Source organism: Bubalus kerabau, chromosome 1, assembly GCF_029407905.1.
Source record: "Bubalus kerabau isolate K-KA32 ecotype Philippines breed swamp buffalo chromosome 1, PCC_UOA_SB_1v2, whole genome shotgun sequence".
Taxonomy (NCBI): domain Eukaryota; kingdom Metazoa; phylum Chordata; class Mammalia; order Artiodactyla; family Bovidae; genus Bubalus; species Bubalus kerabau.
Window position 1 is genome coordinate 139,745,496 of NC_073624.1, and position 20,752 is coordinate 139,766,247.

A 20,752-nucleotide genomic window follows, 5' to 3' on the forward strand; every position below is an offset into this window, starting at 1 on the left:
TATTACCTCTTTCTATTAAAACAAAGTTTATTTATTTTGTTTTTTGGCTGCCTTGAGTCTTAAGTTGAGCATGCGGGATCTTCCCCTTGGGACATGCAGAATCCTGCTCCTTTGGCCCAGATTGAGATTCATTATTTTAGAAAAGCATAAATATACATTAGCTTTAAGTATCAGAAATAAAAGTAATGGGATCTGGATTACGTGTAGTACCACTTTTGTGATGAACTGTTTGAATACCTCCAATTTTTATTGTGCCAATATTGGGAGAGAAAATACCCAACCCAGAGAGGACAGTAGATTTCTTATGACTAGAAACAATAGGACGACCCTGTCTTAGAAAGCGCTTGCGCCCAGACTCAGTTGGCGCCCGCCCTTCTGCTTTTTCTCCAGCCGCCGTTTCCTCCATCTTTCGCGCTCTAGCCACCCGGGAAGCCCAGCGTTAAGGGAAGCTAGGCTCTGATTGGCTCCTTTAAAAGTCTACGGGCTATCTGATTGGTGAATCCAGGACCCTTTAGCGCGGTGAGTTTGAAACTGCTCGCACTTAGCTCCAAAGCTGGCGCTTGGAAGTTAGGGAGAGCGTCGCTGACTTGGTAGCCGCCGCAGCTTTCGCCGCGGGATAAAGCCGGGTAGCGTTGGTGGGGTCAGGGTGTTGCCTATGGGGTTGTCGACTCGGAAGGGCCGGCTTGCGGACCTTGGAGGGGGAGTATTAATGAAGCAGGTGATAATTGGGAGGCTGGGCTCTGGGCAGTGGGGTTCTGCGTACCGCCAAGCCCGGCCTTAACCGGAGGCCCCGGGCCTGCGCGTGGAGCGACGCCAACCCCGGCTTCAGTGGGAGGCTTGGGGGAGCCCAGCCCGGCCAGGGTTGTTCAGGCAGGGCTGGCATTGCTCTGGCCTCTGAATTGCAATCTGGGGTCGCGGGTGGCTGAGGAGGCTTTCGAGGGTTGATGGAAGGCAGAGTGGTGCCAAGCGCTTGTGGAGTGCCAGGCTCGGCCCTGCAGCTCCTAGTCTCGCCTCCGGGAGTGGAAAGCAAGACCGCAACTCAGCAAGGTGCTCGCGCCTGCTTCTAATCCCAGGTGGTCCCAGGAAACCTACCGGAAGAACTAACTTGTGGGCCTTCTCAGCTTGCCTCTCTGTTCCCATGACCCTAGCCTACCTGGAGCTTTTAAGAACACTTATCCTGGGCATAGACCCCAAGAGAACTTGGATTTTTTGGATTTTATTTTATGCTTGGTGGTTGTTACAAACAGTGGAATTGGCAAAAACTGGAAATCTAAGAAACGCGGAGAGTTAGAAACGTGTCTTTTTAAATCCTTTAATCAGTTTTAACGTGCAGGTCTTGCTTTCTTTAAAGACCTGGAGGTGTCTGGGTGGGTGAAGCCATTGATATTTTACATCCTGTCACTAGGAATAGAGGCATTCAAAAGGCATTACGAAGCCACATCCTTTATTTAAAATAGTTGTAACCAGGAAAAGGTGGAAGAGTAATTGAACCCAGCTTTGAAGTTGAGTTATTTTTCAGTGATTTTGTTTAAAATAAGCTCCACAGTTTCATTGTGATTTGGGCATATTACAGCTGGATATTGAAGAAAAGATTAGTTAATCCTAATCCGTTGCCATTTGTAAAATTGATTTTTAAGATGGCCAGTGTAGTGCAATTTTGTTTATTTAAATAAGTTTATCTCTGCTTATGTCTGGAATGATTTTGAAAAAGAATGTGAGAAATTTAACTTAAGGTTCAGTGACCTTTATGATTTTATCAGTGATATAAAACGATGGTTTGGGCTTCTGAAGTTAATGTTTCCGTGGCAAACTTACCAGGAAGTTTTGAGTATCTGGTTGTCGTTTTCGCTTTTTTTTTTTTTAAACCTTTTTTTTTTGTGATTCAAGTATATGGACATTCTTTGTTCTTGACATTGCATGGGGTATAATTAAAATAGACTTTATGTATGGAATTGCCCATTTTCTTTTAGAGTGCTTAGTGATATTTCCTACTTTACAAAAGGTATCTTGAAAGTTTTTTTATCATGTTTGTGTTACGTGACTCCTGACAACAAGAGAAAGATTAAAACTGTCATTTGAGCAAGTTGAAATGAATATACTTTGGCTGCTTTAAATATTTTCTAATGGTTGAACAGTGTGACCACGTTTTAGCTCCCTACTTCATGTCTTTAAAAATTGTTTATTAACTTCATAAAAGTATCATGAAGCTACAAATTCAAGTAGCATTCATTGTTAAACTATTTGGGTATAATTGGCACACATTGATGAGCCTTAGAAGTCTTATGTAAAGAACATCAGGGTTTTGTTTGGAACGGATAGATAAGTTGATGTCTGAATTTGAAGGTTAATTTTGAAAGAAGCTCCCAGGTGGCTCTAGTGGTAAAGAACCTGCCTGCCAGTGCAGGAAACATAACAGACAGTGGTTTCCATCCCTGGGTCAGGAAGATACCTTGGAGGAGGGCATGGCAGTCCACTCCAGTATTCTCGCCTGGAGAATCCTATGGCAGAGGAGCCTGGCAGGCTCCATAGGATCACACAGTCGGACACTGAAGTGACTTAGTATACCAGAGTTATCCAGGTATAGGATATACAAATATTTCCAATGTTTCAGAAGCTAAGAAAGGTGGGAGAGTCTTGAGTTCTTCCCCTTGTAAATATTGTTTTAATAGAATAGCTAATCTTATGGAAAATTTTTTAAAAATTTATTTGTATTTGGCTGCACTGGATGTTCATTGCCACAAGTGACTTTCTCTAGTTGAGGCCAGTGGATGCTACTCTTTGTTGCCGTGCACCAGCTGGGTGCACAGACTTCAGTACTTGTGACTCTTGGGCTTAATTGCCCCCGGCATGTGGAATCTTCCTGGACCAGGGATTGAACCTGTGTTCCCTGCATTGGCAGGTGGATTCCTATCCACTGCACCATGAGGGAAGTCCTATTGTGGAAAGTTAATACTGCTCTAGGCATGATGGGAAATTCTTTACTTGTAATATCTTATCAATAACTTAAAAGCACCCTTTGACTTAGTGGCATGTAATCAAATAAGCTTTTCTTCTCATTTTAGGGTCTACCATACCCACTGATTAAGTATGGAAGACTATACCAAAATAGAGAAAATTGGAGAAGGTGAGTGGTTTTAATAATATAAAAGGATTTTTAAAAAATGATTTAATGATTTGACATCTTTGACATGTAAATATTCAAATTCAGTTTTTAAAGTATCTAACAGTACATTAGTGCATTAATATATATGTTTTCTACATAATAGCATAAGCAAAAAAAAAATAGTTAACCTTTCAAGAGAATTGAAATTATTCTGACATGTCTCCCTACCAGCATCCCTCCAATAATCTTACATTCTTCTAATACTAAACACTTAAAGCAATATATCTATATATTTTTTTTAAAAAACACTATTGCTGTTTTGTAGGTGTGTTGAGGAGAGTGTTAGGGCAGTGAAATTATGTGCTTTAGTTTAAAGTACATCTGCATATACTCTCTGAAGTTCTAGTCAGGGTCATGTATTTCATTTGGTGGTTAATGTCTTCTTAATGTCTTTTGATTAAAATATATCAACTCTTATTTCAATTATTACCAAGTTGTTCTGTGATTTTCTTCTGAGTTAACAAAAATAATTCATTGAACTCAGGTTATAATTTGAACCCCTTTCTGGCTTTTTAGATCATAGAGAACATAACTATATGCATGATGTGGAACCTTAGTTGGCATTTAGCAGACACTCTATAACCATTTGTTGATTAACAGTTTTTCTGTTTATTGTTCAGTCTCCCTGCTGCTGCTAAGTCGCTTTAGTCGTGTCCGACTCTGCGACCCCATCCATAGACGGCAGCCCACCAGGCTCCCCTGTCCCTGGGATTCTCCAGGCAAGGATACTGGAGTGGGTTGCTATTCAGTCTCCATAAATTTGCCTATATTGAAGATTTTTAAATTTTATAATGCTTAGCTCATTTCAAAGTGCAAGTCAGGAGAGACAAAGAGCACTTGTGATGTCTAAAACTCAATTCAGTATATATTGAGTGTTCACTGTAAGTTAATCAGTGGCTCTTATGAGTAAATTTTAGGACCAGGTGAATGTTGTACACTTGAGTGAGAGGTAAGAATACTTTAAAAGGTTTGAATTTACCATTAACTACTTATTTGACTATATTATGTAAATGACTGATCTTCCTGAGTTTGTCTTAACAGTGTGCTGGTTGAGGGTGCTACTGGCTTACCTACTTCTGTGTATAATGCAAGTATAATTTACATCTGAAAAATGTACAGATTTTAAGTGTACAGAAGGTTCACCCACGAAGAATGGTGGTGAAGATCAAACAAGATCAGTTCTCCTTGATTTTTTTTGACCTCACAATGCGACTTGTGGGATTTTAGTTCCTTGAATCAGGGGTTGAACCCAGGCACTTAGCAGTCAAAGTACAGAGTCCTAACCACCGGACCATCAGGGAATTCCCAGATCAACTGGTTATCCAAAGCACGATTACTCCAAATTTCGTCGAAATAATATACAATGAATTTTATGTTAACTTATATTTTTAAAATGACACCATGACATAGGCAATTGGATAGAATTTTTCTATTTAAAAAAAGGAGTTTATATAGCATCAGTTTGTCACTGAGCAAACCATCCTTAATATTCTGATCAAACAAGTAGATCATTTATTTATTAGTGGTTCTTATCCTTTTTTGAAATACTACTAGTTTTGGAGAAACTCTTAAAAAACTGTAAAATAGACTTCCCTAGATATAAGTCCCTCCTAATTGCTTTTGAAGTTATACTGATGTCATAAAAAAAAATAGTAAATCTATTTAAGAAAATTTTCATGTAATTAAGGGAGTCAAGACCTCCCTTAAATTGTCCGACCCCAGATTAAAAATCACTTACCTGGGGGATTCAGCATATCATGCATGTGAACTTGTTTTTAGCTGACTAGTCCATCTCCCTTATTGCCTTTTCTGTTCGGTGTACCCCAGGATCCCTTATATTGAAATTATTGCTCATTAGCTAAAACCCATACATCGGAATCCATGTTCTCAATTTCCAAACGGATGTGAGGCTTCCTGCATTTATTTTATGCCTACCTTGGGTAGGATGTTTGACAGGACATACATTCTAATTTGCAGATGATCCTTTTTCTCTAAAATGTGCTGGAAAATTACTGGTAATTTGAATTGTATGGGGAACCTGTGATGACTATATGGATTTTCTAAACTGCAGATAGCTTAGGTTGTAATTAGCCTCTTTTCTTTTGGAAGTGATGAGAGTATAATTATGAATGAGATGCTTTCTTTGTGGCCACAGCAGATGTTTCTATCATGTGACGCCTTATGGAATTCAATCATCTTCTAAAAAAATATTTTTAGTTTGTGGAGGTTGTCACATAGCAGACACTTACTTTGTCTATTTCAGGTACCTATGGAGTTGTATATAAGGGTAGACACAAAACTACAGGTCAAGTGGTAGCCATGAAGAAAATCAGACTAGAAAGTGAAGAGGAAGGGGTTCCTAGTACTGCAATTCGGGAAATATCTCTATTAAAAGAGCTTCGTCATCCAAATATAGTCAGGTATGGTATAATATCTGAATTTGAATCATTTTCTGCATGCTATTTCACATATGAATTTCATTGTGAAAATTTTTACAGTTGCTTAATTTCTGATTGAACCTTTCTGAGTGGAATAGAACCCTACTATTTTTGTTCATTGAGAATGCTGGGCATAGAAAAACATAGGCTTTTAAAGCAGGAATAGAGTTAGAGGGGCTTGGTGATAGAGATTAGTAGTGGGGGCTGGAAAATCAGGATAAACTGGTCAAGGGAGACAAGGAAGTCTTTTTTCACAAAGCTTGTCACTGTTCCAACTCTGAGAGCTCTGGTCTTTAAGGACTCTTTAATTAGCGACCTGAGATAGGTAGCTAGGTCAGGTGAAAGTTAGGATTTAATTGCATTTTGTGGGCTTGAGATGGTGAACAACTGGTAAGGTTAGATAATACTTTAAAAAGTTTATTTCTATAAGTTGCCTCAATGGAAAGACAAGCTCTAAGCAACAAGCAGTCAGCCTAGAAATTTTCTTCTGGACTACAGGCAATTTACCAAGTTAACATCTGTAATATCAATTAATTTTCAGTTGCTGCCCTGAGGTTCCTTTCTCAAATTCTAGTTTAATACTACAGTTTCACTACTAGGGAAGGTACCATCTCTTCTATTCCAAAACAGTATAGCATGTATTTGTTACTGTAGAAATTTCTTATGGCCTGCTTTTTCTAATAGCAACTATGATGTGTATAGAAGCCATTTTACTTTGTGAGAGATCAAAAATGTTAAGATTTGTAATTGTTTTATTTTTCAGTCTTCAAGATGTGCTTATGCAGGATTCCAGGTTGTATCTCATCTTTGAATTCCTTTCCATGGATCTCAAGAAATACTTGGATTCTATCCCTCCTGGTCAGTTCATGGATTCTTCACTTGTTAAGGTGAGAATCTTGCCTAATTTTGTTAGTGTTTATCCACTGTGAATGTAAGGGTCTACACTTGAGAGGCGCCTGTGTTTCATGAGAATATACTTGGAAAAAGTGTTAGAAAGTAGAACAAGGAAGAAAAGAATGTTTCATTAAAGAATATTTTGTTTTTTCTCACATAGTCTATAGGTTGTTAACAATTAACTATTTTATTACTAGACAGTGCTTCTGGTTGTAAAGTGAAAAGTACTACCTGAAAAAACAGAAAAGTAATAAGTGTGTAGTGTTGGAAACTAGGGTATTCTGTTCTTTGTCAGTCAGATATGTGTTAAATAAAAGAACAAAAACCTGGGACAGGGTGATGCTGGCAGAAAGTTTCATTTTATTCTGGATTTGAATATATATTTTGTTTAATTTATTGTAGAGAATCAGTTCAGTTCAGTTGCTCAGTCGTGTCCGAGTCTTTGTGACCCCATGAATCGCAGCATGCCAGGCCTCCCTGTCCATCACCAACTCCCGGAGTTCACTGAGTTCAACTCACGTCCATTGAGTCAGTGATGCCATCCAGCCATCTCATCCTCTGTCATCCCCTTCTCCTCCTGCCCCCAATCCCTCCCAGCATCAGAGTCCTTTCCAGTGAGTCAACTCTTCGCATTAGGCGGCCAAAGGACTGGAGTTTCAGCTTTAGCATCATTCCTTCCAGAGAACACCCAGGGCTGATCTCCTTTCGAATGGACTGGTTGGATCTCCTTGCAGTCCAAGGGACTCTCAGCAGTCTTCTCCAACACCACAGTTCAAATGCATCAATTCTTCGGTGCTCATCTTTCTTCACAGTCCAACTCTCACATCCATACATGACCACTGGAAAAACCATAGCCTTGACTAGATGGACCTTTGTTGGCAAAGTAATGTCTCTGCTTTTGAATATGCTGTCTAGGTTGGTGATAACTTTCCTTCCAAGGAGTAAGCGTCTTTTAATTTCATGGCTGCAGTCACCATCTGCAGTGATTTTGGAGCCCCAAAAAATAAAGTCTGACACCGTTTCCCCATCTATTTCCCATGAAGTGATGGGACCAGATGCCATGATCTTTGTTTTCTGAATGTTGAACTTTAAACCAACTTTTCCACTCTCCTCTTTCACTTTCATCAAGAGGCTTTTTAGTTCCTCTTCACTTTTTGCCATAAGGGTGGTGTCATCTGCATATCTGAGGTTATTGATATTTTCCCCAGCAATCTTGATTCCAGCTTGTGCTTCTTCCAGTCCAGCGTTTCTCATGATGTACTCTGCATGTAAGTTAAATACGCAGGGTGACAATATACAGCCTTGACACACTCCTTTTCCTGTTTGGAACCAGTCTGTTGTTCCATGTCCAGTTCTAACTGTTGCTTCCTGATCTGCATATAGGTTTCTCAGGAGGCAGGTCAGGTGGTGTAGAGATTGAGTTTCATTTAAATTTAAAATAATTATCCTTATACCATCTCTACCAAACCACTCCTCAGAGGTAGCCTTTGTTTTATTAGTAATCTTAGAGATACTTGTATGTCAACTTTGTATGTGTATATACATAAACTTTTTATAAAAATGGGATTTTATATATATTAGTATATATGCATTACTTTCCCTTTTACTGTGTAAAATGTGAGTCTACCCGTCTTTCTAATGTCTGATATAACTGCGTAAACCAGCTGCACACTGGTGGACACTGAAGTTGTTTTCCAGCTTGGAGACTCATGTCCTTATGGTCAGTGCTGCAGTGAATATATTCCTGTGTATCTTTATAGGAGTCTCACCACTGAAATCAGTGGGTTGAAGATATTTATTTACACTTAAAATCTTGATAGTGCTGGTTAACCCTCTAAAAAAGTAGACCAATATCATGGTGTATGTATATTTTTTAGCACATCACTGTCAAAACTTGTTTTGATTAATCTTTTTGATAACAATACTATGAAAAATACGTTAACATCATTTTTCTTTTGTTTAACATTTTTTATTTCTTAGCCATTTTATAAACACTACATATTTTTCACTGATGATTCTGTTAGGATACTTTTTTCACTGGTTTTTAAGAGCCTTTTATTGGTAATGTATTGATAATAGTTCTTTTATTGCTTTTTTTTTGTCTTTTGTTAATGGTGTGTATATACCATTAGTTATTTTTATAATTTAACACACTTGTACATATCAGTACATGGCTTTTGGAGATTTTTATTTCTTATTTAAATCTTCCTCATGCAAAGATCACATGTATTAGAACAGTACATGACAGTGTTTTTCTAGTGGTTTCAGTAGATTACCATTCCTCCTTTTGTCTTAAATCCTAGATGAATCAAAGGTTTATTTTGATGTAAGAACTAGGGTTCTTAATTTTTTTTCCAAATGGCTAGCCAGTTGTTCCAACTGATTGGTTTTATGTATTTTATAATATTGAACTTTATAGTCAATACTATATTTTATATTTCTGTAGTACCCATGTTACTTCAAATGTCAGTTACATTTTGTTGGCAACAGGAATCTTACAAAACACTTCTCTGAACTGCTAAACAGCATTTTGCCATAATTATATCTATTTAAATACAGTCATAATATTCTTTTTTTGTGTGTGTGTGTGACCAGTGTTTCCAAAGAGGAAGTGAATATATAAAGATAAAAGACAGAAATGGAAAAGACTAAACTTACTCAGGGCAGAACTAGAGTTGCTATAAGTATATAAAACAAAAGTTTAAGAAACTTTCTATATAGAAAATTACCTTATTACTTAAGAATTAGGGACCAGAATAAGTAAAAGAAAATGAAATGAGTGTCTATAGATGTTCCCATAAGGTGAATATCTTTATCTTAGTTGTACAAACATAATACTTGATATAAATGGGCTTCTCACCCCCCAGATACTTCCTGTTAGTTTCAAGTGGCCTGAGAACTTTTTTGGTAAATTGTTTATTTCTCTGCAATATAATTTCTTATGTCTTTGAAAGAAACCTGCCAAGATTATTTAGAAAATCATTTCATCATATGGTTAAGTTTCTAATTTATATTTCCTTCTTCCAGAGTTATTTGTACCAAATCCTACAAGGGATTGTGTTTTGTCACTCTAGAAGAGTTCTCCACAGGGACTTAAAACCTCAAAATCTATTGATTGATGATAAAGGAACAATTAAACTGGCAGATTTTGGCCTTGCCAGAGCTTTTGGAATTCCTATTAGAGTATATACGCATGAGGTATGTTTTTTTGGTACTTTTGTTATGTGTGATTGAAGGATTGTTTTCTGTATTCTTTAAGACAAGAAAAAATACTCAGAAAGATTTTCAATCTGCCGATATCAGTTTATTGCCTCTCGAGTCCAAACTTCATTGTCTGCTATGTGAAAATGCATCTGGAACTTTTGCGTGTTTTTCCTTTGCCAGATGTTACCTTTGACAGTAGAGGGTGCTAGAGAGGCATTGCAGGAAGGAGTCATTTATTCTTCCAAGTCAGTCTCCGATTATTACAGTTACTAATCCTGTATAGTAAACCTTCCCTGTGCAAATTACATGTGATTTCTGTCTCATTTGGATCCTGTCTTGAAAAAGACTAGTTAAAAGGTTTTGTGGATTAAGTATGACTATTTCAGATGCTTTTAGAAGCTTGTAAATATAACCAAGTTTTGTGCCTGTTATATTGATGACTTGGCTTTTTGTTTGTTTGCTGTTTCTGGAGGGAAAGGGAATGCTGAATCACAGTTAAGGATTATTGGGAAACCTTGTCTTCTGTGGAGTTGTCTACCCTTGTGCTCAAAGACTTCCTCTTGATCAAAACTTGTGACAGTACACCTCTGGTTAGATGTCTTGGCTCCTTTTTAATCATTCCTTTTTATAATTTTTCCCATGGATCTGTAAATATATATTATTTGGTTTCCACTGGTCTCAATAGATGCTGTTGCCCTGCACTGTGATAAATTAGATATGCTAAAATAGTAGGTTGGTGCTAGACCACTAATAAGCTGTTGTTTGCCTTGGTTGTGATTTTAGCATGTGAGTGATGCGTGCGCTTGTAGAGCCCAGTGTCAGCCCAGATCCAGTATCATTGTGCTTTTGTTCTTAAGTGAAGGCTGTCTTGACTGTTTTGATCCTTGCGTTTTACTGATTTGAAAAGATTTGGTATGCTTTTATCTTTTCCTCCTTAGTGAATATAACTTACAAATGAAGTATTTATCTAACATTTAGTATTGTATATAGTTAATTGACTTTTAAACAGTATCAGAGACAATTGTGCAGCATTCTAAAGGATAGTCCTAATATAAATGTTTACATTTAGGTAATTTAATGTGCCACATTTATTCCAGGTAAGGTGTTTTCTTTGTAATAGGTAGTGACACTCTGGTATAGATCTCCAGAAGTATTGCTGGGGTCAGCTCGCTACTCAACTCCAGTGGACATTTGGAGTATAGGTACCATATTTGCTGAATTAGCAACGAAGAAACCACTTTTTCATGGGGATTCAGAAATTGATCAACTCTTCAGAATTTTCAGGTATTTTTGATTTACGCTTGAGCTGTTAAGAACTTTAAAATTAACATGTAGAAAGCAAGAATTATGTTGATGCTTTAACTTGTAAGTTTTTGTTTTGTTTTGGCTTTTTAGAGCTTTGGGCACTCCCAATAATGAAGTGTGGCCAGAAGTGGAATCTTTACAGGACTATAAGAGTACATTTCCCAAGTGGAAACCAGGAAGCTTAGCATCCCATGTCAAAAACTTGGATGAAAATGGCTTGGATCTGCTCTCGGTAAGGAATGCCCTTTATATTGGTTTTAATACCATGGATAATTAATTCTGAATGTACTTAATTCTGTCTTTACCTAGGAAATAGGAATAAAACCAATATTTGTTGAGCTAGACACATAACTGTTATGTTTATTATATTACTAGCTCTATTTTAGTATATGTGCTACTGAAGCAAGCACATTACTAGTTCCATTTTAGATACAAAAAACACTAGTGGTTTTGAGAGGAGAGTTTGGCATTTTTTTGTTGTCCTTGTTGATTTGTTTTTAATCTGATAGATAGCTATAGATACTCTGAAGGAGAGGACAGGGTTAATAATAACGCTGTAAGTGACTGACTTGGAGTGGCCCCCCTTTCCAGCTTTTTTGTCTTGGTATTTACTGGTTTTTAGTTTAGACATAGGTGTCTTCCTTATTTTTTCATATTTTTAGTTATTTAAGCCTTTGCTGCATGAATTTCCATTTCTCACCTTGTGCCTCATTTCCACATCAGATAGGTTAGCAAAGGGATGAATGTAGTTCTTAAAACCTTCCCCTCTATTACGTTGCTGTTCCAACTAAACAGCTGTGTTCTTTAAAAATAAGACAAAAAATAATTTGTTAGCATCAAATAAATTGTCCTAGACCTGCCCCAGGAAATTTATTTTAGAACAGTATTTAAATACTGAGGTGTTGCTGCTGCTGCTAAGTCGCTTCAGTCGTGTCCGACTCTGTGCGACCCCACAGACAGCGGCCCACCAGGCTCCCCCGTCCCTGGGACTCTCCAGGCAAGAACACTGGAGTGGGTTGCCATTTCCTTCTTCAATGCATGAAAGTGAAAAGTGAAAGTGAAGTCGCTCAGTCGTGTCTGACTCCTAGCTACTCCATCGACTGCAGCCCACCAGGCTCCTCCATCCATGGGATTTTCCAGGCAAGAGTACTGGAGTGGGGTGCCATTGTCTTCTCCTAAATCTTATGAATCTCAGGTAATGTAATTCCAAAAAAGAAATTTTGGTAGGTTACTAAACAAAGGAAAAAAATCTATTGCTGTATCATCATACATGTGTTCTAATTGATCTTTGAGCCTCTTTCACAGGTTATAATCATGCCACCAACTCAGCTCAGATTTCCCAAATGCTTACAGTGCAGTCCAGGGTCCTTTACCGCCACTCAGATATTTTGTACATCAGTATTGATGATGTGATGTAAAAGGCCCTCTGTATTCCTGGCCCAGTCTGGGATTCTTGAACATTTCAAAGAATGTCACTTTAGTTAACGAAATGAAAATTACGTTGTCAATCACGGTTCCTTAGTCTAGCCAGTATTGACATCTTGGACTGGATCATTTTTTGCTGCTGGAGGCAGTCCTGTACATCGTTAAGATACATAACAGCATCCCATTTCTGTGTCCTGTAGATGCCTTTAACACATTTTCATCCCAGTTGTGACAACCCCAAATGTATCTACACATTGCCAAATATCCCGTTAGGGGCAGTCTCACCAGGTTGATAATCACTGCTGTAAACCATATGTTAGTCTTGGTTTCAAATTTCATCTTTCTCACTTGATAGCTCTGTGAACTTCGGCAAGTTCCTTAACCTCTTTGAGCCTCAGTATTCTCATTTGTAAAGTGGGAAGGGACTAATTCCTATCTTTTGTTGTCAGGATTAAGTAACATGAAATGAACAAAGTAGAGTGCCAGCTATAGAATAAGAGCTTAACAAGAGAGTCGAAGTGTCTCTAGGTTGGCTTATTGATTTAAAGATTTCTTTAAGATACATTTTAACTTTTCTGCTGACGTGTAAATAAACTTTTAACACTTAAGTTTCTGACCATAGTTCATTTAGTGAGTCATTTTAACTCTGTTTATAGCATAGTGCATGCTGGTTTTGTTTTTATTAGAAACTGCTGAAAGCTACATTAGAAACCTCTGTAGTTAATTACCACAATTTCAGGAATGTTGTAAGTAACTCAGAGGGCCTTTTAATTCTCAAAGTAAATATAATTAACTAGATAATCTTTCTTAAATTTATGCCTTGGTTTTAAAGTTATCCATGAATGCTTGTGTCTTAAAATGTAATTTATAGCAAAAAGGTTATCAAGATATTTGTGATTTAAAGACTAGATCATTTTAGAGCTAGAGGGTGAGGTAAAACATTTATGTGGTTTGGTGTTAAACTAATGGGAACATTCATTTAATAGTTTTTCTTTAAAATTATTAGCATATGGCTTATTGGTAGAAAAGTAAGGCTTTTGGGGGAGTTGTTTTTTTTTTTCCTTAAATAAATAACCTTTTAAAATATCTTTTCCTCACACAGAAAATGTTAATCTATGATCCTGCCAAACGAATTTCTGGCAAAATGGCACTGAATCATCCGTATTTTAATGATTTGGACAGTCAAATTAAGAAGATGTAGCTTTCTGACAGTTTCCCTGTGTTGTGTCAAGAACAGATAATTGTATTTTTACTGTTCATCTCTGTTTTTGTTTTGTGTATTTTTCTTTTCTTTGTTGTAAAACTTAATCTGTACTTCATCTTCTGATTTCAAAACTAAGTTAAAATGTAAATACTGTTCTATATGAATTTAAATATAATAATTCTGTATATGTTTGTAGATTCCACTGTAACAGCTGTTTGTTACTATAATAAAACTATATAAATCTAGTATTGATGTCAGGAATCAGGAAATTTTTGAGTTAGCTTAAACCATCTAAAATGCTACCCCAGTCTTCTTTTCTTGTTGGAAATACTAAAATTTAGGAAAGTGTGCTAAGTTCAAAGTTCATAATGCTTTGAAGTATTTTTATACTCTGTTTAAATTTTCTTGTCAGTTTCTTGTTATGTGGTAACTATACACCCTGCCTAAAGATGAATATTTTTCTACTGGTATTTCAATTTGTGACCTAAATGTTTAGGCATTCAGAGTGAGAGAACTATCCAGATTTGAGAGACGATGCTTAATTTATAGAGGTTTTTAGTAACTTGTAAAACTAACATTAGTATATGCCAAAGCTTGCTAAGTTTTACAGTCAGAGATCAAGGGCTGTCCACAGCAGGAAAGAACAGTTTAGAAAATTTATGAGGTATCCTATTTTTAGGAAGGTTATGAAAGTTATTTGTCTGAGTGAATTCTTGTGCTTTGGTCAGAGGTAACAACCATACAAAGGAGTTGCTTATCTTGGCTTTCAAGTCTGACTAAACTCTTTGCAAATTTTGACATAGTTTAGTTTATTAGCAGCCGCCTTAGAAGGTTCTAATGTATAATTATTTAGCCAAGATCACTAGCTTTTGGAATTGTTTAATAATGCTGCTCATTGTGATTTTTACCTGTAAGTAGCCTAATTTAGATTGTTTGTTATAGCCAAAAGAAGTGTCTCTAAAAATACTTTTTATCATTTTTAGTGTATATCTATCCACTGGCTGCCCATATGCTCTGTTTTTCATGCTGATAGCCCATGACCAGAATGAGCCTTCTTGTGTGGCTGATCCAGTTGATTGAGTGTGTAATGGGTGATCTACCTAATCTTGTTGTCTTCTAATTTTTTCACTTGAGGAGAAAGTATGGGTCACTTTCTTTGGCAACAGGGCATAAGGTGAGAGTTTTGGTGGCCACCTTCTAGGTCTTTCGGTGGAAGCCAGCCTGCAGTAAGGGAATGCAACTAGAGATGGAAGTCGTTTGAGGTCACACTGTTGAGAGATTTCATGGTGGGAATTTGGTAAGTGAAAGGTCAGTCACACAAGAGTTAATTGAGATGGTGAAATGGTGAAATGGAGTATCTGCAGATTGTCTATGAAGTATTGAAATGGGTCTGCTTTTCAATTGTGCATTACAGACCTTTGGCGGTGTAGAATCAGCATTGATAACTGATGCCGCCACCCCTCTGCCCCACAAAACTATCAGTGTGTCTTATAAATTATTTCTTGGTCCTTCTGTTTCAGTAATATGCAGACGCGCTGGTGTCACCAGTGTTTGGGGCCTTGTGGCTTTGGTCGCAGCAGCCTGCCTGCATGCTCATTGCTGTTGTTCAGTGCAGTCTAATTGTTTGGAAAGTCAGTAATTCATCAGTTTAGAACCTACTTGGTGGACCAGGGAAATGAGATGGAAGAACCCTGCCATCAGTTGCTGTAAACAGACATACGTTTTGTTCTGCTCCAGCTCTCTGTGTAGTCCTAAGTAAAGTGTTTATGTCAGCTTCAGTGACTAGTTGAAAAGCCACTGAACTGGGTCCTCATCTCATGCATATTTTTAAATTGGCTTGTGCTGTGGCGCTTCTGATTGATTTTAAAGTGGATCTTGTCTTTGTTAAATCTGTTCTGTGCTAGAAACACCTGAGACTAACTCTCTTCCTACCCTAAACAGTTAAAAGTCCCCCAAGATGATTCTGATGCAGCCAGTTATCGCCAGTTGGTGGTGACTTTAACAACTTTGGACCAACATCTAGTTTTAGTTGTCTGAAAACTTTGTTATCTTGCATTATCTCTAACTTGTTCTATTTCCGTTTTAGGCTGTACCAAGTTCTTTGGTGAGGGGAGAGGTTTGTGTATTTTATCACCAGTAGGAGACTTCCATATACTGTGACTAATGCTGTATCTTATTGTCTGTAGGCTTTAGAGAAGGATTTGTTGTTGTTGTTAAACATAAAATATAAAGGCAGTAATGATGCAAAGAAGTTAATACATAATGTATAATAAAATCATTAATTTATATGTGGACATGGCCTGTGTGAATTAAATGTTTGAAAAAACCATTTTTTTTTTTAGTGAATAAAAGGTATTTTGGGGACTTGGATTAACAATGAAATAATTTTTAATTAGTAAAAAAAGGAAACTTGAAAGTTCTTGGTGAAATATACTTCTACATTAGTGCTTCTAGCAAACTGTACTTAATAACAGGTCAACTTCAGCCCCATCCCTGTTTAAATAGTTGCCATATTCCTAGGACCTTAGGATCATTTTGCATTTTGTGGACAGAATAGAGACATTTAGATATGTTTGTGGGCTGTAGAGCTTGAGAGTAGTGGGCATTGTTTGAATAGGTCTGGGGCAAGATGGATAGAGTGTTGAATGACTAAAGAGAAAGCAAAGGATGGAGGGATAAAGTGTGAAAGTTCCTGAAGAGGGAGAAAATTCTGACTTAAAAATAATGTCTAGGAAACGGCTCAGGTGGGACAGTAATGGTACTGACAAGGATTGTAACTTTTGACCTTTGGAGAAAGGAGTGATGTTAAATATAATTGGAAGCAAGAGTAGACCTTTTCAGTCCCATACTGAATATTTGGATATTTATTTAGTAGTTTGAATATTGAGTTTCTAAGATGCCTTAAAAACTTTAGAAGAAATGTGTTGAGAGTCATAGACTTGTTTGCTGAGAAGGGAAAAAGGTATCACAATACCTGCATTCCTTAGAATACTGAAAAGTCTGGTTTTCAAACTTGAATTAGGATCTGGAGAGCTTGTTAAGAGATTTCTTGTGCATCCCCAGATTCGGCAGGTCCTGTATAGCCATGAATACAATTTCTTAGCAAGTTCCAGGTGGTGATATGATGGTCCAAGGACCACTTTGAGAATCACGGCATGGGTAGTTCTCAGAAATCTGGAGAACTGAACAGAAACTTAGTCATCTTGTTACGAGAGGAAGCATGGTGCAGAAGGAAAAACTGACCCAGAGTCAGTATACATGTAGAAGTTGAATTGGAATTTAAACCTAAATCTTACATTGTCACTGTTGAGAATTGAGAAAAGTGAACGGCGTAATATAGATTCCAGTTTTAGAGCCATGTTAGGGCTTGGTTCCCAGTTCTGCCAATTCCGCCTGTGGCTTTGAGTAAGTCACTCAGAGTCTCTGAATCTATTTCCTTAACTGTGCAATGGAGATAACAAATGGCATTTATTTATATAAATGCGTAAGTAGGATTGTAAAATTGTTAGAGATATAGACAGGGCGGCCAGGCATCATGTGTACACACACACAGACATACGCATACAGATACAGTACATGTCTCTTTGTCAGGATCCCCTAATGTGCTCTTCAATACATTGCAAAAATTGGGCAGTAAGCTATTTTTCTGTCAGAGTAATTGGTTCTTAAATCTTAACAGATGGCATTTAACAATGGTACACTAGATGGGGAATATGGGTAAAGTTCCTGGTACATGGTAATTCCTTTCTCCTTTGAAGTCTCCCACTTTTTTCTTATGTTACTCTTAGCACTGTTATTTTCTCCCTTACTGAGGGCTGGGGCCATGTCCTGTTCTTTCATCCCCACAGCCCTCTGTCTAGAACCTCAAGTGCTAGACTAACCCCAGGCCTTTAAGGTTGCTCATAGGTTATGGTCCCTTCTGTTCAACTAGAGCTGGACATCTCTGGTGAGCAACCACTGCTTCACATACACTTCTGTTTTTCCCAGCAATCTTGTAAGGGAGTGGCCATCTTCATCTTAGAAACGGTGAAACTAAATTCATAGACCTTAAGTAATTTGCCAAGGATTGCAAGGCTAGTTAAAAGCAGGAGCAAGGACTTGGGAGCTTTCTGACTTCACAGTGTTCTCTTTTCATGGCATTGTGTTGGTTCCCAAGATAAATTGATAGAATGTGTATTTAGTTTCTAAAGTTTAAGAAGAACTCAAGAAGGCAGGCAAATAGTAAAGCCGGTGCAGCCCAGGTGCCAAGGAGTTCCCTCCCAGCTCAGGGTCCAAACCAGCCCCCCAGGTTTCAGGCTTCCCCAGGAGCCCCAAAGCTCATGAGACCTCTACTTCAAGGTTGAAAGGACCAAGGCCCAGATAGTTTTCAATCAATGTTCATTTTCCCCGTCCCACTTTTACTATGCTGCATGTGGTCCTCTTGAGCTTCTTAATCCTGGCTCCTTTTTCATACAGATGACCCAGATTGGATCAGAGTGATAAACCATAACCCAGCAGCAGTAATTGGTTCAAGGGGTGGGCAAATGACCTAAATAAGACCCATGAGGGTCCATTTTGCTATGGAAACCCTGAGAGAATGAAGTCTTTCTGCTGACACTGCTAAACTGGGATGACAGGGCTAGGAGCCTGAGGCATCTGCCCCATTCTGCCAAGAAAGTGATGAATAGAGAAAGAATCTTGGGGGTTTGATGTCCCTGGACTCTGGTCCTCAAGCCTGGTTCTGGCAGAGCTACCTTAACATTTGGAGCTACTCAGTATCCCTTGTAGGTGTAGGAGTTGTGGGTTTTTTGTTTTTGCTTAATTTGGTTTGAGTTGGGGTTCTGTCATTCCAACCCCAAAGAGTCACAGCCATCCATACTAAAATAACAATCATAATTTTAAAGGAACCTCTAACTTAGCACCCTTATAGTTAAAATCCTTACATAGTTAAATATCTGCCCTTTAAAAGCTCTATTGTTCATAATCATTGTTTTAACTGTAGCTTCTAGTTTTGATTGTGCAAAATGGTACTGATAGAAATGTATCCCTATTGTTGTTTCAAAGAACCTACAAACTTGAGGAATGTTTATGTATATGTACCCACTCTTTTACCAGTTAGGAGTAGAAATCTGTAAAATACACTTCCACAGGCAGTCGTTTCTTCTCTTGAGATACAATTTCAAAACCATGCTATTCTTTTCTGCTAAGGAAATGATGGAATAACAGAAGCAGAATGGGGAGAATTTCCTAATGAGTGTTAGTTTTTGTAAAGAGCTTTGTAGTAACTAAGTAGCCTATGCTATTTCAATAGAAGCTTCCTATACTATAAAAATGCCTTTAACTATGAAACCACAAGAATAATTATACCGTAATATACACTTTATAATAAGGACAGAAAAGATAGATTTCCCAACGGAACACAGCCATTTGTCTCAATGGTTCTGGTATCATGACAAACATATTTATGTGCAAGAAAATATAAATCTATTCTTCATGAACTGTGTTCACTGCTTCAAGGATCCAAATGGGAAGCCGAACATTTGCTCTATCTTAAATCTTGCTAAAATTTGAACATAGTTTTATAAATGCTTTTTGGCTTCTTGTTTGAATTACTTCTCATGCACAGGCACTAATGGAAAATGGTTCAGAACATAAAAGGCTTGTGATTTCCCAGGTGAGCAGAAAACTTTTTAGACTAGTCAACATCAATCTGAAGCCTCAGGGACTGGATGACAAATGCAATGTTATTTATATGTTGGGAGCTCTTACCCATGCTAACAGAAAGTTCTAGCAGCTTCGATAACCATAAAGGGCAAACATCTCACTTCTTTTACCCCAGATTTTGGCATTCATTATGACTCACAAAGGTCCATCTAGTCAAAGCTTTGCTTTTTCCAGTAGTCAATGTATGCATGTGAGAGTTGGACCATAATGAAAGCTGAGCGCCAAAGAATTGATGCTTTTGGACTGTGGTGGTGGAGAAGACTCTTGAGATTTGGACTGCAAGGATATCAAACCAGTCAATCCTAAAGGAAATCAGTCTTGAATATTCATTGGAAGGACCGATGCTGAAGTTGAAACTCCAATACTTTTGCTACCTGATGTGAAGAGCCAGCCGACTCAGAAAAGACCCTGATGCTGGGAAAGATTGAAGGCAGGAGGAGAAAGGGATGACAGAGAATGAGATGGCTGGGTGGCATCACCAACTCAATGGACTTGAGTTTGAGTAAACTCCGGGAGTTGGTGATGAACAGGGAGTTTTGGTGTGCTGCAGTCTGTGGGGTTGCAAAGAGTTGGACACGACGGAGCAACTGAACTGAACTGAACTGAACAATGTAGGAGACATGGGAGATGCAGGTTTGGTCACTGGGTTAGGAAGCCCCATGAAGGAGGAAATGGCAAACCACTCCAACTATAAAATGTTCATATAAGAGAGAACCCAAGTGATCAGTGAAGAGAAGTGTCAGATCAGGGGATGCTGCATAGATTTTCAGTTCCTAGAAATTAAAAGTAATAGCCAACAGTACACGCAGCACATGCAAGCCAAGCACATTGTAAGATGTATGGGGTGTTTTCTTTGGAAGAGCAATGGTGATTTTCATTTTTCACTTCCCCTCAGAGGGTAATAGGGAGTTTAACTCAGATCTACAGGTATTTTAAATAGTCACATTCTGAAAAATAACCCCAAAGTAAACTTTATCCAAATACAATTGTATAAAAGTATATATCAGATAATAAACATTGTGATGTTAATATATATTCATAAGTCTCTGTCAATGGAATAGCTGGCTCATGTATAAAGGAAAAAGGTAAAGAACTTCAGCCTTATCTCGTGTGTTACCATGTTTGGAATATCTCCTAGCAAGGCTGAAAAGCAGGGAATAAACAGCAATAATTCAGTGTGCCTAATGGCACAAAATAAAGGAGGTATTCACAAACAAAACTGGACTTTTGAGCAAATGTTTATTTAAATACAAACAGCAACTCCTACTTTTCCTGTTATCTCCAATTATATGATGCAATATTTTTACCAGAAGAAGTGCTTTTTAAAAACAGCCTTCCAGGGAGCGAATAAACAATACTATATTTGGCTAACAGCTGCTTTTGGAAAATGAGATGTCAGCAAAGCTGAATGTTGTT

General features: G+C 37.8%; 1 protein-coding gene across 5 annotated transcripts; it reads left to right on the forward strand.

Moving 5' to 3' along the window:
• The first annotated feature begins 495 nt into the window (after nucleotides 1-495).
• On the forward strand, nucleotides 496-15,927 carry CDK1 (cyclin dependent kinase 1). 5 transcript variants are annotated; one of them, XM_055589886.1, is made up of 8 exons: nucleotides 496-519; nucleotides 3,063-3,124; nucleotides 5,427-5,583; nucleotides 6,365-6,488; nucleotides 9,523-9,693; nucleotides 10,820-10,983; nucleotides 11,095-11,236; nucleotides 13,532-15,927. In XM_055589886.1, the coding sequence occupies exons 2-8, from the start codon at nucleotides 3,088-3,090 to the stop codon at nucleotides 13,628-13,630; spliced, it is 894 nt and encodes a 297-aa protein (XP_055445861.1). In that variant the 5' UTR covers nucleotides 496-519; nucleotides 3,063-3,087; the 3' UTR covers nucleotides 13,631-15,927. The 5 variants fall into 5 exon arrangements, with proteins under 5 accessions (XP_055445861.1, XP_055445868.1, XP_055445867.1 ...); XM_055589892.1 differs by having other exon boundaries at nucleotides 515-626; nucleotides 11,961-13,574; XM_055589880.1 differs by lacking the exon at nucleotides 496-519 and adding an exon at nucleotides 521-626.
• Nucleotides 15,928-20,752: the final 4,825 nt, after the last annotated feature.

Coding starts and splice junctions, on each gene's coding strand:
- CDK1 (XM_055589886.1), top strand. CDS start 3,088: ATGGAAGACTATACCAAAATAGAGAAAATTGGAGAAG. Junction 9,694..10,819: donor TTAGAGTATATACGCATGAG/GTATGTTTTTTT, acceptor TCTTTGTAATAG/GTAGTGACACTCTGGTATAG. Junction 10,984..11,094: donor CAACTCTTCAGAATTTTCAG/GTATTTTTGATT, acceptor TTGGCTTTTTAG/AGCTTTGGGCACTCCCAATA.